This window comes from Biomphalaria glabrata, chromosome 10 (assembly GCF_947242115.1).
Source record: "Biomphalaria glabrata chromosome 10, xgBioGlab47.1, whole genome shotgun sequence".
In the NCBI taxonomy this organism is placed as follows: domain Eukaryota; kingdom Metazoa; phylum Mollusca; class Gastropoda; family Planorbidae; genus Biomphalaria; species Biomphalaria glabrata.
This window is the reverse complement of record NC_074720.1, coordinates 17,035,291-17,050,610: the sequence shown is the minus strand read 5'-3', so window position 1 is coordinate 17,050,610 and position 15,320 is coordinate 17,035,291. Positions and strand designations below refer to the sequence as shown.

At 33.0% G+C, this 15,320-nt stretch overlaps 1 protein-coding gene across 1 annotated transcript in view; it reads right to left on the bottom strand.

Moving 5' to 3' along the window:
- The window catches only part of LOC106054458 (uncharacterized), a 27,766-nt gene extending 12,446 nt beyond the window's left edge, over positions 1-15,320 (bottom strand). The window contains exons 1-18 of the mRNA XM_056043846.1: positions 15,161-15,320; positions 13,038-13,180; positions 9,730-9,899; positions 8,972-9,132; positions 8,277-8,353; positions 8,096-8,169; positions 6,634-6,862; positions 6,224-6,303; positions 5,815-5,964; positions 5,481-5,583; positions 4,852-5,003; positions 4,252-4,362; positions 4,062-4,128; positions 3,536-3,636; positions 3,154-3,315; positions 1,815-1,937; positions 986-1,084; positions 496-553 (exon numbers count right to left, since the gene is read on the bottom strand). Coding sequence (XP_055899821.1) covers positions 496-553; positions 986-1,084; positions 1,815-1,937; positions 3,154-3,315; positions 3,536-3,636; positions 4,062-4,128; positions 4,252-4,362; positions 4,852-5,003; positions 5,481-5,583; positions 5,815-5,964; positions 6,224-6,303; positions 6,634-6,862; positions 8,096-8,169; positions 8,277-8,353; positions 8,972-9,132; positions 9,730-9,899; positions 13,038-13,180; positions 15,161-15,234 — 2,134 coding nt within the window. The 5' untranslated portion in view covers positions 15,235-15,320. The remainder of the gene's footprint in view (positions 1-495; positions 554-985; positions 1,085-1,814; positions 1,938-3,153; positions 3,316-3,535; positions 3,637-4,061; positions 4,129-4,251; positions 4,363-4,851; positions 5,004-5,480; positions 5,584-5,814; positions 5,965-6,223; positions 6,304-6,633; positions 6,863-8,095; positions 8,170-8,276; positions 8,354-8,971; positions 9,133-9,729; positions 9,900-13,037; positions 13,181-15,160) is intronic.

Sequence of the window (15,320 nt, the reverse complement as noted above, 5' to 3'; positions counted from 1 at the left end):
ATCCGGTGTACAGACAGACTAAAGGAAGTGTTGATAAGCTAGTGTAGTTTCTTCAAGTTACTGGAGATTAGATCTGTGTGTGTGTGTACTTTTCAGCACTGCAGAATCACATCTTTAAGCTCTTCTATTTCTAACTTTTATTTACCTTAGTTGACAACTTTGAAGCATTTTAAAAAGTGTCTGAGCAAGTCTCAGGAAGTGACAATAGTTCAAAGCAATAAGTTCACAATGATTGGCTTCTTTTGGTGGATTAACTTAAATGTAAAAGTGGTTGATAGTATTCAGCTACTTATCAACAAATATTCTTGCAACATGAAAAAGCAGACCGGTAAAATAGTGCAATTATGTGTTTAAGAATAAAATGCCTGTTTGGTCTACAGTGAGTTTCACTGTGGCTTTAGAAGCTGTCTTTTTTAAATAAAACACCTCCAGGAAAAGGAGCCTATAACTTAATGTGGACTTAATCATAACTGATATAAAAGTTTAAGAAATTACCAGCTACTAGTATTCCAATTGGCTGCCCAGCATAAAGAATCTGGCTTGAACTTAACAGCTGTAGAAATATTTTGAAAATGTAAAATTTTCTGCTGTCCCTATCTTGTTTAAAGACTAGATAAATCAACAATGTCTTCAGTAATTACTTGACATTTCTTTATATCAGGAATTTTTTTGAAATTATTTTTTTTTGCAAGCATATATTCTAATTTATTACCTTAAAAAATGATTGTCATTATAGTGAAATTAATTAATAAGTCTGTGGCTTAAGAAGTAAAATTGTATGATATATGGCTAGAACATGATACTTTTTTTGATGAATGAAAAGAAGAAAATACTTTTATGAAATTATAGATATATATTTTACATATTGCATTTACAATTTCTTGTTATTTTAATCATTAATGCCTTTCATTTGCAATATAATACAGCTATACACTTCCTATACGTTTAAACGAAAAAACTCATTAGACTAAAAATAATTTCCTACCTCCTGTACAGCACCAGGTTCATTCAACTGTTTTGGTCTCCAGTTGTTCTCTCCAGGGATGTCTGAGGCTTGAATAAATCTTACTACACCAGGGATTTGCTTTAAAAAAATATAGATTTCAAGTTAATGTGAACATTATCAAACATGGGTTATGAAATACACATCATTTTAAATTTTGAGTCTATCTATGTTTGCAGGGGACTAAGCTATATTGTCAAATTGTATTCACAAAATATGATCTAAATTGTTATCCAAAAAAAATATTTTCAAAATGCTAAAACAAATAAACAAGTCACTCCATCACAGTTTAATATAAAAAACAAATAAAATAATACAATTTTTGGGTTACCTAACATCCTATCAATTTTATATGGTTCAAATCTCTAACAAAACCAAGAAATACACAAAATACTGAATGGAAATGTAAGAAATAGTGAGTTTAATTTCTTGTATTAATTACTTCCCATGAGCACCATATATTGTGTATTCTACCAATGTATTATTCTTTTATTTATATAACACTGCTCTCCAACCAATACAGAAAGTACTAACCAAAAGCAACTGAGTGAAGAATGATTTTATGAGAACACCAACATAGGATGTACTAACCAAAAGCAAAAGACAGTTTAATGATATTATGGGAACATCAAAGTAGGAAGTCATTGGTTAATATGCATGACTAAATGCATGACGCATAGGACGTAATCATCTTCTTTTTTGAAGTAACGTCTGTATTATATAAGATAAGATAAGATCAAAGTAGGAAGTACTAACAATAAAGATAGATAAATGATTTGGTTTTAGAATGACCAATTTAAGAAATACTAACCAAAGCAACTGATGGATCAATGCTTTGAATTTTGGCATTCCCTTGCGTGCTCAATACTGGGGCAGCATATAGTTGATTGTTAAGTATTGGGGTGTCACTGACAAACTTGGCTTCTCCAGATGTCTGAGGAAATTGTATGCTAAAACAAATATTCTATAGGCAAGTGATTTATATTTAACAAACAAAACCCATAAATAGTTTTCATATCAAAATAGTAACTTGAATTATGAAGACATAAATCAAGTATTCTTTAAAACCTAGTAAAGTTAATAAGTTTCTGTGGTCACATTTAATGAGAGTATCATGTAGCCAGCACAATAATCATAGGAAAAAAAAAACTTGGATAATAAAAATGATGTTATGTTTGTAAAATGTTTTATACGTTTCAGATGTTCCTTCAGAGTTGAAGATAATCTACATCTTAGTCCAAACCTCCCCCAGGATGACAGGGGGTGGCAGTGGGACCATCGAGACAAACGAACGACAATCCAGTGGACATACCGCTTGATCAAGCAGCCATATATGACTTTAATCATTGAGTCTGATTTTTTTTTTCTTTTTTACATTTTTTTAGATTGGTATGTAATACTACAAGATAATCCAACAATGCTTTCATTTTAAAATGTCATCACCTAATGTGTAGTATTTTAATGGATATTTATTGTCATCTCTCAAAAACAATGTAAAAGTATAAAATATTTTTTTAAAATGTTATAAAATATATAAAAGTGTCAAAAAAATGAAAGTGTATCAAAAAAATTTTTCAAAAAAACATAAAAAACTGTTATAAAATATATAAAAATGTGTCCAAAATATATTTATATAAAAGTGTGCCATAAAATATATACAATTATAATGAATTATTATTTAGATCTTCCTGTTAAAATGATTGACTTTGATAGATAAACAAAAAAAAACACAATTTCTGGACAGTGCTCTAGAAGGGAAAAAAAGTGAAGAAATAAGACTGATATTAAGTTCACCTTTTTCTATGAATAACAGTTTTTCTTCATCTTATCAGCTTTTGGCTGCTGTGCTGTAAGCAATGGCTAACAGTTAACAATGATTTCCTGAGTCAAGCAAAACAACCAACCAATTGTACTTTCTCTCACAAATTTCAAGTACACAAATTTCAAGTACTTGTAAGAGCTGGTTAGTCTCAGAGACATTCACAGGAATTCAAACCTGAAAACCTTTTAGTTCAGTAGGTCAAAAGTTAACCATTCTGCCACATTAACTCCCATTTAACTCCCAGTTTAAAATGATTAGAGTTTTGAGAATGGCTTGTCCTAATACAATGTTAGCTTTAGTAAGTGAGAACACCTTGGTCATGTCTTACTAGATTGCCAGCAATAAACTTAATGAGAGGCTTTGTTGCTGGGTAAACACTGGGATCATCAGTTCCAAACTGTTGGCTTGAGGTCATCAACGGCCTGTCCAGGTTTGGTCCTCCACTGACATATTTCACATTGCATTTACTCTTACACAGTCCAAGCACAAACTGTTGGCAGAATAAACAAATTCAATTGCAGGGATGAACAGCTCAATAAAAAGTTGAATCAAAACATTTCTATTTCAGATTGTCGTAAAGATAAGAGTAGGAAAGAAATCTGAACAAGGTATACACAAAGTCAAGAACAGCAAAAGTAAACAACTACCGGTATATTTAAAAGTTACACAATTCTGTGAACATTGTAACAGCTTAGTTTTCATGTAGTTACCTTGTAGAAGTGTCCAATGGCAAGACTTTTACGATATGTAGCACTTGCAGTCAGTGGACTTGAATCAGGAACAAGTTCACCAGATAAAGTGTTTATGGCATCTAAAAAATATAAAATGAAAATGTACTTGGACATAGTTTTCTAAATAAAACTCATTTACAAGTTTCTTGGTCATATGACCAGCAGATATGAAAATTATATAAAATCTATTATAAATTCAATATTACATCAGATTAATTTTTAAATAGATTCAGATAAGTTAACTATTTTTTTTTATATCTACTACACCCAATAAGATTTCCTCAATAAGGAAATATTTAAAAAAAAAATTTTTTTTTTACTTTTGGCCTGACCAGATATCAGATTTAGATGGTCCCATTAAATGTCATGTAATTTTATAAAGTACAACAATGTCATTTTTATACACTAGGTACAAAATTATCTAAAGTCACAAATCTGATAGCAAAAAGTATGAGCTGATTTTTAAGAGTTCTATACACTTATTTTAAAAAAATCAAATAAAAACCTTTTAAAACAGAAGGATCTCCCAACTGTTTATTGGTCAAAAATGCTTCAGTTTGCACAGCATGAATCTGGAATGAATTTTGGTTAATATTTACAGTACAAAAAGCAAACAAACAAACAATAATGCTAAAATTTTAATAAATACTATAATATTATGGAGACAAAACACTTAGATCTGTAGAAGAACTCACCAAACTTCTATTAACACCTTGAATCACGATGGAGGGTTGAGTTTTCACCAAGTAATTGTTTGTTTCATCACAGACGAAATTAAAACCGCAAGTTACATAAGCTGCACTTTGCTGGAAAAAAACAACATAGAATTATGAAGTAGGTATGTTTATTTTAAAAATAACAAAACATTTAAACAAATTATTCAATTTTTGAAGCAACAGATACAATATATATTTAGTCCTCAAAAAGCATCCCAATGACTAACCTTAAGACAATATCAATCAAATATATATTTAGTCCTCAAAAAGCATCCCAATGACTAACCTTAAGACAATATCAATCAAATATATATTTAGTCCTCAAAAAGCATCCCAATGACTAACCTTAAGACAATATCAATCAAATATATATTTAGTCCTCAAAAAGCATCCCAATGACTAACCTTAAGACAATATCAATCAAATATATATTTAGTCCTCAAAAAGCATCTCAATGACTAACCTTAAGACAATATCAATCAGCCAAGCTGTCTACCAATTCACAACCACATTTTTACAAACTGAAATTAAAACTTCTTCAAAGTTTGTTTATAAAAAAAAAAAAAAAAAAAAGGTAACCTGAAGTCGGTGTGAAGTCTTCAATGTTCTGATAGCAACATTGGCTGGTGATGTGAACTTTGGAAGTACCACAGAAACAATGACTTTCCCTTGCAAATCTAAATCCATGAAACCTTGCAAGGAATAAATTTGTGTAGTTCCATCCCCGTCAGCTGAGGAAACAAAAAATGAAATTTATATCTCAATTTAGTCTTTCTAATGTTTGACAATAAATGCAAAATGGAGTTAAATTATTCATACAAAACAAAAATATACACATTAGAAAAAAGATTTGAGTGTGCAGATGATAGATGCACGTAGCTCATCAAGGTCATGAAAGGCATTGCACTAATCAAAAGAAGTAGAGCCCACAGAGTATGATCAAAAAGCCTCCTTAAATAAAAGTGTGGAAACAGACATTGTAACAGCAATCAATAGTTCAGATTTTGTTTGGTGGTGTACCCTAATAAAGATTGAGCTAGTCTTATCAACAACAACAAAATGGTGGAAAAGGAAATGTGTGATCCTTTCCTTCACTATAGTTACAGTGCTTTATTTTATAAGCTTTTTAGGTGTTTTTTTACTTCCCTATTATGGTGATAGCTTTTAACATGAGTCTAGGTCCTAAATGTGTATCTAATATAAATTACCAATATTCAGTTTGGCTCCCACAGTTTCAAACATAGTAAAAACATCTGAAGGAAACTCAGGGTGGAGATGTTTTAAAGCCAGGTTACCAGCCCAGGTTCCAAGCTTCAAAAACAAGCAGGAAAAAGTATTATGTTCAGAAAGTTTCAATAACAGGATTATAAAGCTTAGAATCAAGTGTAAAGGTCTCCACCTCAAATTCTAAATCTGTGACTTAGCAACTGAGCACTTTTTTAAATAAATAATAATAGTCATTAAAGTTCCTTACAAATAAAACTATTGTGCAACAAAAATATAAAAACAAATGAACTTTAAAAAAATAATAATATAACCTACGTTACGTATACTGTTTGAAGCAGTTAGGTTTAAATGATCCACAAATGTTTGAGCATAAGGAAGACTTGGATCAGTATTTTTAGCCAGGAACTCTTTCACATTAGTCAGTGTCCAGTTTGATCCCAGTGTAATGTGGTCTGTTGGACTTACCTGGATTTAAAAAAAATTATATATTGATCAGAAAATTAACTTAAGTGGAGAAATACTTTTAAACAGAAGCTAATAAAAAACATATAGACATCTACTAATGAAGCTTTTTCTTCTTATCTTATACTGTAAATTACAGACATTACATGAAGAGAAGTACGCAGTAAAATCCTGGCTTAAGCTAACCATATACCTCAATACTTAAGCTAACACTAGTAATGATAAATCTTTTCTAACATTAGTAATGTTTTAACTTTCTTACATCAAATGAGTACAACTCCTTAACTCCCCTTAAATCTATTAGAATGCTGTAATTCCATGGCCCAACTTCTCCATAAACACCTTCAAAAAAAGGAATTTAAATGTTTAGTATTCAAATATAATATGTCAATGAAGAAAAAAAAGGGCATAAGAAAACAGAAAAGAAATATTTTACCTTCAAATTAATTGCTTTATTTATTTCCTTATCCTTTTTTTAATTTTTTATTTAAGTTTCTTTACGACTAAAGATGCTATATAATTTACAATTTTAATTTAAAAATTTTTTATTCATAACTTGTATTTAAAAATTTTTAACAAATGTATCATTTTTTTAAATTTAACAAATTATGTACTTGAAAAGGAAAACGAGACAATGTACCATTAACCATGTGCTTTATTTTTTACACTTACCAAATCCAGTATTTCCAAAGACAAGCCTATAATTAGAGTTTGAGTATTGCTTTATCTGCGTCAACAACTCAGTCAAAGTGAGAGGTTTAAACCATTGAGAGCGATCCCCAACAATGTGGACAGGTCTTTCAGCCTGGACTGCCTTCTGTCCACAGCCTACATGTTTCTCGCTCTTGCAGCTGCCCTTACAGGCCTGGCCTGTTTTTTTACAAACTTTTCCTTCAAGTTCCTGTAGCATAAACAAAATAATGCAAAATTTTAACCAAAGAAACTTTTTATGACAAAAGTTGTGAGTTTGAACCTGGTTGTTAAGAAAATACTTTTAGTTTACAGCTCACTGACCATCTGGCTTTTCCAACAAACATAGAATTAAAAAAAACAAATAGTCTTATTTAACTCTTTCAGTGTAGGGTTACTCTCAAGGAGTAAATTTGGCTAGTGCTGATTTTCGTCATGAAACATATACTAAGAGGTGAAAGGTATGTTAAAGATATGTTGATATATCATTGATACTATGCTGCCTTGATACATTCAGTAATGACATATTTTTGTAAGCCCAAACAATGTAGAAGCTTGAGACAAAATTGTTTACCATAAATTGAAGCTACTGATCAATGTCAGGAAATTTTTGGCTTAGAGAAGGTACATAATGATTAGCTTTTAAGTCCTTGTAAGACAGAAGTCCCTATAGTTCAAAAACACTGTCATCAGAGAAGCATAATTTGTTAATTCCATAAACATAAACAAAAATATATATTAGGACAAGGGAATAAGATAAATACTTTCTTAAAAATAACATCTAAATGCATCACATGTAAAAGTTATACTCTACTGTAAATATATTTCGACTTCAAAGTCAAATATATATTTTTTTTAAACAAAGCTTATTTAATGGAAATAATCACAAAAATCACAGCCATATACCTCAATACTAAAGGAATAAGCTCCTTTTTTCTATATAAAAACAAAATGAATTAGACTGATTAGCTAATTGGTTAATTTCTTGATTGATTTATAAATGGTCATCAACTATGAATAATTATACAAAATTTCAACTTGACCCCAGAATGAGAAGTGGGAGAAATAATGTGCACAAAATATAAAAAGGGAAACAGCTTCACATACACAGCCTTAACTCTCAATGAGTAGCTTTTATTTCCCTTTTTCAATATCATGTCTCATGTTTCGTTAGGAACAACCAATAATTGTCAAGTTTTAACTAGATCTGAAAATGGGTGTGGGACTAAAAATGTGTACAAAAATAGTACCAGACAGACCCAGTGACTTAATATAAGATTTTAAAAAATAGACCTTCAAGATGTGTGTATATATAACCTCACTCTGTGCTTAAGACTAAGAGTGGAGATTAAAAATGGACTAGAAGTTAGACTACTTTAATAAATAAAATACAAGTTTTACTTTTTTTTTTTTTATTTCTCATTATGTTGATAGATAAACTAACCTCAATATCAATCACATCTTTTATATCTGAGTCAACTGCAAAGGACTTCATAGCATCTAATATTGGGCGGTAGCCTGTAATGAACACATTTAAATAACATGCAATCACTTCAAGGATATGGAACTAGTGCAATGGTAGTGATGATTAAATGTAGCAACAAGTATAATTTGACAACATGTACCTGTACACCTGCAGATAGTTGAATCAAATGCATCTTCAATTTCCTTCTTTGTAGGCCTGGGGTTGTTCTGCAAAAGTCTGTACAAATTTATTGGACGAATCAATAATTATATGACTACGTAAGATGGACTGTTGGAATAAAGCATTATATGATGCATTTTTTTTCTGAATTTTATAACTTCTAAAATAGAATCAGCTTTATAGTTAAGAAAACATTGTTCTCTGGCAAAGTAAAAAAATACTTTCAAAATATTACTTTTTTTTCGTGGTGAATCGAATGTAAAGTAGTTGTTTGTTTGTTTTTTAAATAAATAAAGCAAAAAGGTATTTTCAACAGAATGTATTAAAGCTCTTTGCTTATGAACTAAAGTATCATGAGTTTGAATCCCAACGAATACTGGGTTTTTGAGATTTTTTTTTTAATGATTTAAATCAAAGAGGTATGCAACATTAGTTGGGAAAAGAAAAAGATGTTATTTACTATTAACTATATGCCATAGAAACAGATTACCCTTAAATCATCTTCTCCTTCGATAGCAAGGTCTGTAGGAACATAGAAAAGTAGAATATAATGAAAAATTAAATTTTCAGTAAACAGATTCTAATAGAATCCTGGAGTCTAAGAGTATCCTGCAGTTCAAGAGTGTGTGGAAGTAATAGAAATGTTTCCTTGATAACATAATGATTCAGACTTACCCATACATATTCATGACCTGTCCAGGAGTGCAATAGCCACACTGTACCCCATTGTATTTAGCTATACGATCTTGAATTGGATGGAGGCCTACAGATGTATTGCCCAGACCTTCCACTGTGGTCACCTCAAGACCATCACAGGTATATAATTGCAGGCAACACTGTCAATGAAAAATGTTTGCAAGTTGAGTTTCCTTGACACTGTGCATTAGTGAAGTGGTGTAAAATAAAATGCCCCCAAATTTCATTACCATTTGACAAAGTAGTAAGATCTTTTGAAACGATTTTTGTTTTCTGATTTATTCCTTCTAACTTATCTCTACCTAATGTAGTGTTGACCTTATATAACTAATACTTTAAAATTAAGGATAACAGAAATTAGTGGAATTAAGTTTACTTTTCTTATATTTGTGAGTTTGTTTCATTATTTAATTCTCTCATCCTACCTAGTTTAATGACTGTTAATAAAAATTCACCAGACATCTGGTGTGTGTGCAAATATCTTAATTTTGATCTTTTGTAGAAAAGATTTTAATAAACAGCCCGTCAACTGATACTACATGCTAATCATCTCAAGATCATCTTGTTTGCTCAGACTTCTTCTTAACATTGTAAGATGGGAGGTCTAGGTCTTGTCATTACTTTCTAAAGTTAACATTAATAAATTATTTTAGTTTACAATGTTTTGTGAGGTGTTTGCATTAAACAGTGAATGCTTTCACAAATGAAGTATGCAAAATTTACTTTGGTCTACTTACTGAGTTGATGCTAAAGGTCCTGTCATTGCCAGTCACAGGATCAATAATTTTGACAGTAACAAGACAGACACCACATCCTCCTTCAAAACAGCACCCCTTTGTGCCAACAGAGATGCCAGTTTTTCTAAGAAACTCAAGCAAAGAAGTGGCAGGATCATATTCATTACCAACTGTGGAAAAGAAAAAAGCATCTAGATCTATATTTGTGTCAATATAAGTGCTGTAATAATATTAACAAATGGCTCCAAATCAACACCAATAATAATAAACTCAGATGTACCTCGAGGAACAGTCTTAGGCCCACTTCTGTTTACATAAATGATCTACCAAATTGCATTAGTTCAGGAACAAAAGACAGATTACTTGCAGGCGATTGCATAATATATATATCTAGAACAATAAAAAACAACACAAGATACTGAAATTTTACAAAAAGAATTAGAAGAATTACAGAAATGGGAATCAAATTGAAGTGTGTCTTTCCACCCAGAAAAATGTCAGTTATTAAGAGTAACAAAAAAAAACTAAAATAAATTCCACTTTAGAAATCTTATTTGTGGTAAACCAGTCACACAGTCTAAAAACTAAAAATATCTAGGTGCAATAATAAATGAAGTCATCATATAACCTTAATATTGATGAAATTATTTAAAAATCAAGCAGAACATTAGGGTTTATTAAAAGAAATTTTTACAAATCAAACAAGAACATAAAACTACAATGCTATTTAACTTTAGTCAGGCCAATAATAGAATAAGCATCCTCTGTTTGGGATCTCTCAACTGAAGAAAACATTAAGAAACTAGAACAAATACAAAATAGAGCACTGAGATTTATAACAAATGAATATCCCCAATTTGATTAGAGCAAAATCATTAGTAAAATCACTAAACTTAGTTAGAGACACTTCAGGACAGAATAATTAAAAGTAAAGTGGCTAGACTATAATACATAGGCCCCTACATAAAACACTAAACTATAATTTAAAAAGTGAAATAGAAAAACAAAACCTTAGAATGAAATACTCAAGACACAAAGAAATTGAAAGATAGAAGTACATTTCTTATTACTAATGCTAGAAAAAATTCTTAAAAGTGCTCCTTCTTCCTAATTGCCAGGCATTAGTCTAGTTCTAGTATCATACTAAGTATGATTAGAGTTTAGAGTCATAGGATGAATGGGCTGCCTGAATCAGACAAGAAAACCAATGACTTAGCAAAGTTTAGTCATTGTTTGATTAACATGCATGACTTATTGACTAGATTGTCATATAATGAAGAAATGTGTAGGACGTAGTCGTCGTAGAAAAAAACTAAGAGTCTAGATCTAGAATCTAGAACCAGATCTAGATCTAATTATCTATTTTTTTAAAGTAGTAGCTCTAGGTCTTTAATATTGATCTACATAGATCTATATAAAAGTACTTTTATCAAAGATAAGATAATTAATTGCAATATAAGAATAGAAGAAGAATAGTAGATTATATATAAGGCTTGTCTTCGAGTCCGAAGAATAGTGAGAAATACAGTATTTCTCATGGCTGCGCAGCCCCAGCTGTGACCTACATATTTTGCCACATCCAGGGCAAGCATAACCAGGTGGTCGATTTAGATTTTCTTTTCGTCGTCTGCATTTGTACTCGGCAGCAGATTTTCTTTTGGTCTCAAATGTGTATCCCACTGCCTTCGTGTATGACCTCCAGCTGTCTCATTCCGACGCCGCATGCAGCCAGGTGATCTCTTCTATGTCAGCCAAAGAAAGTTGACGTCTAAGCTGGTCTTTGAAGCGTTTCCGTGGGGCGCCTCTATTAGGTCGACCACCTTTTAGCTCACCAAAAAAGACTGCCTTTGGCATACGTTCGTCTCCCATACAGGATACATGCCCTGCCCAGTGTAGCTGTCGGACCATAAGAAGTCACTCTATACTGTCCATACCGCCGTTCACAAGGACATCGCTGTTTGTAGTGCGGTCCTGCCACCATATGTCCATGATGGAGCGCAAGCATCTTTGGTGAAAGCGCTCAAGAAGTCTTAGTTGTTTTTTATATAGTGTCCATGTCTCAGAGCCATATAGAAGGGTTGAGGCAGATTTGTTCTTCCAAACTCTCGCCTGAAGGCGTCCAAAAGCGCTACTAGCCCTGGCCAGACGGTTATCAACTTCCCTTAAAAGTGAGGCGTCATTTGACACTATACTACCTAGATATTATGTGAAGTGGTCTACCACGTTAAGGGGCTGTCCGTTTACTGTGATCCTTGGGGCTGAGTATGTTTCATTGGGTGACTTCTGGAACATGACTTCTGTTTTCCCAAGGTTTATAGATACGCCGAAAGAGGCGGCAGCGTATGCAAATTCGTTTACCGCGTTCTGGAGGTCATGTTCATTGTGAGCTAGCAGGGCGCAATCATCAGCATAGAGAAGCTCCGTTATGATCATCTCCTTTGTTCTTGTATGGGACAGTAGACGCCAGAGATTGAACACATTGTCGTCAGAACGAAACCGGTTGTAGATGCCTTCATGCAATCGATTTGAACCAGCATAACCCCTAACCCTAACCCCACGCCAAAGAAGATAGCGAATAGAGTACAGTAGGGGCAAGTACACAGCCCTGCTTCACGCCATTTTCTATTAGGAAGTGATCAGTAAGGGCACCATTGTGTCTGATCTGGCCTCTTTGTCCCACATGAAACTGCTTGAGAATGGATAGGAACGTAGGTGGGCATCCCACACTAGCCAAAATCCTCCACAAACCATCGTGACTGACCAATTAGAACGCCTTGGTGAGGCCCACAAAGGCAGCGTACAGGTTTTTCTTGTAGTTGTCGCAATTATCATGTCAGATGTACCTTTACCGGCTCTGAAACCACACTGGCTTTCAGATAAGACCTTGTCCACTAAAGACTGGTTTAGTTAGTTATGCCTATGGGTCACTATGGGATTATCAAGATTTACATTCAACATTGTTTATTGTAGATTGTAGGAGTAGGAGTTTATTATCGGCAGTGGGCCAGTGTTGAAGTACTATTGTGTGGCGTTGTGTGATAGCAAGGTGCAGAATTATTGTTAAATTACTATAACCACAATATAACCACAAGTAGATTATAAAGATCTATTGATCTATCAATAATAATCTAATTATTTGTTTCGCTAATTTAGTAAATTTGATCTTGAAGTTGATCTAATCATCAAATCTAGACTCTACTACTACTAGTCTAGATAAATAGAGCTATATTATATATACTATATTTAGATCTCGATAAGAGAGAATAAATTCTAAAGATCTAATGTCTTTAATAGATCTAGCAGTCTACCTGTGTACGATTTTCCATTAACTGAAAAAGTAATTGAACTCTTCATGTTTCCAACCGCACGAAATTTAAAGTGATGTCCACAGTTTTGGCAAGTGCATAGGTAATTATTACCTTCTTTGAGATCTTGATTTATAGGCAAGTGACTGTTTATATAACAAAAGTAAAAAGAAAAACATCCGTTATGAAACTTAAAATATAATAAAATATTTTTTTTCAAAAATTAAATAAAATAAAATATTTGGTTCAAATGGGTATCGAATATGTATATATTACTAGATATATGTATTTTATGTTTGTGTACCATGGGCGTAGTCAGGATTTTTTTCGGGGGAGGGTGGAGATTTTTTTCTCCCCCCTCCCGGGTCATATATGTATGTGTGTGTGTATATATATATATATATATATAAATCTTTATTTCATTTCAACCCTTCATTCTTTTGGAAGGCGTTTATCTGTAGACACCTCGCCCTTGCCAGCCAGGGGGCCTGGGGGAGCGCTCTCCCCACTAGCACTATGTCCAATATTTTTTTTTAAAAATGCATATTCTGAGGTATCTACAGTGCAATATCCTGCTATTGAAAAAATAGTTCAAAAACCACATCTCCTATTTACTGCACTTTATTAATGGTGCCCATTATGGCGACTGGCAGAAATTTGTAACCTTCTTATCTTATCTTATATAATACAGACGTTACTTCAAAAAAGAAGATGATTACGTCCTATGCGTCATGCATTTAGTCATGCATATTAACCAATGACTTAAATTCTGCCAAGTCACTGGTTTTCCTGGCTAGCTCAGGCAGCCCATTCCATGCTCTAATAGCACTAGGGAAGAAGGAGTATTTGTACAAATTTGTCCTAGCATATGGGACGAGGAATGTGCCTTTATCTTTGTGTCTTTCAGAGTATTTTATTAAATTTTGTTTTTGTATTTGAAGATTATGGTTCAGTGTTTTATGTATAATTGCTACTTTACTTTTGAGTCTTCTGTCCTGAAGGCTTTCTAAATTTAGTGATTTTACTAATGGTGTTACTCTAGTCAAATGTGAATATTCGTTTGTTATAAATCTCACTGCTCTATTTTGTGTTTGTTCCAGTTTCTTAATGTTTTCTTGAGTTAGCTTTTTGGTGTGGCGGGAATATAGGGTCCAGGACTCTGATGCATGTAGGAGTGACGGGAGGACTACAGCACTGTAGACTTTCAGTTTTGTGGATATGCTGAGTCCTCTCCGCTATAGTCTGATATTGAAGAGGGGATTTTATGGTAAAAAAAAAAGGTGGGGGTTTTAAACTCAAAATGCCCATTGGCTACGCTCGTGGAATTCGGTGACTGTCGTTTGCATTATTTGTCATTTTATAGAAGAGGTTGTTGTTTTTTTTTACCTCAAAACCCCCTGGATGGGGATTTTAAACTCAAAACCCCCTTGGCTGCGCTGGGACAAGTGATGATTTAACATTTAAAATCACCTAAAATAAACAGAATCAAAACAAAGAATCAGTCCCAAAATTCCACCCCTTCCATTGCGGAGGATTAATAATATTAGCTAATATAGCCCCTAACGACTCTTGTGTGACCAACGAAGGAAAGCGCTCGCAAGGTGGTCAAAGGAAGCGCTTCAGGGACACCCTCAAAGCTTCTCTGAAGGCGTTCAGCATAGACTCTCACCTGGGAGACAGAGGCACATGACAGAGCATCATGGCGTCGCGCTGTGAAAACTGGCTCACAGGTTGCTGAGGAAAAGAGAACAACGCTGGCAGAAGAAAAACGCCAGAGAAGAAAAGTAAGGCCAATAACACTAGCTCCAGCTGGAATAACCTGCCCAGTGTGCAGCCGAACATTCCGGGCTCACATAGGTCTTACCAGCCATACGAGGGGGCATAAAACCCCAGTGCAAAGTCCTGAGCCCCCTGGATGACAATATATTATATATTATATATATATATATATATATATATATATATATAGGCTATATATATATATATATATATATATATATATATAACAGGAATGCCTTATGAGAACACAATAGAAAAAACAAATAAGAGGAAAAGTGACAAACTAATTTAATCCTCTATAAAACCCAGATCTATTTGTTTTAACAGTACCACACACATGTGCTCACCTCGCAGTACAAATAGGGCACGACGCAACAGAAGTCGTGTTTGTTTGTTTACTTGATTCCTTTGAGTTCCACATCCTTATTTGTATAGCAGTGTTAAGGTCACCTAGTAGAACATAGAGGTCCTTGAATATATAGACCAAGTGTGTCAATATTTAAAAAT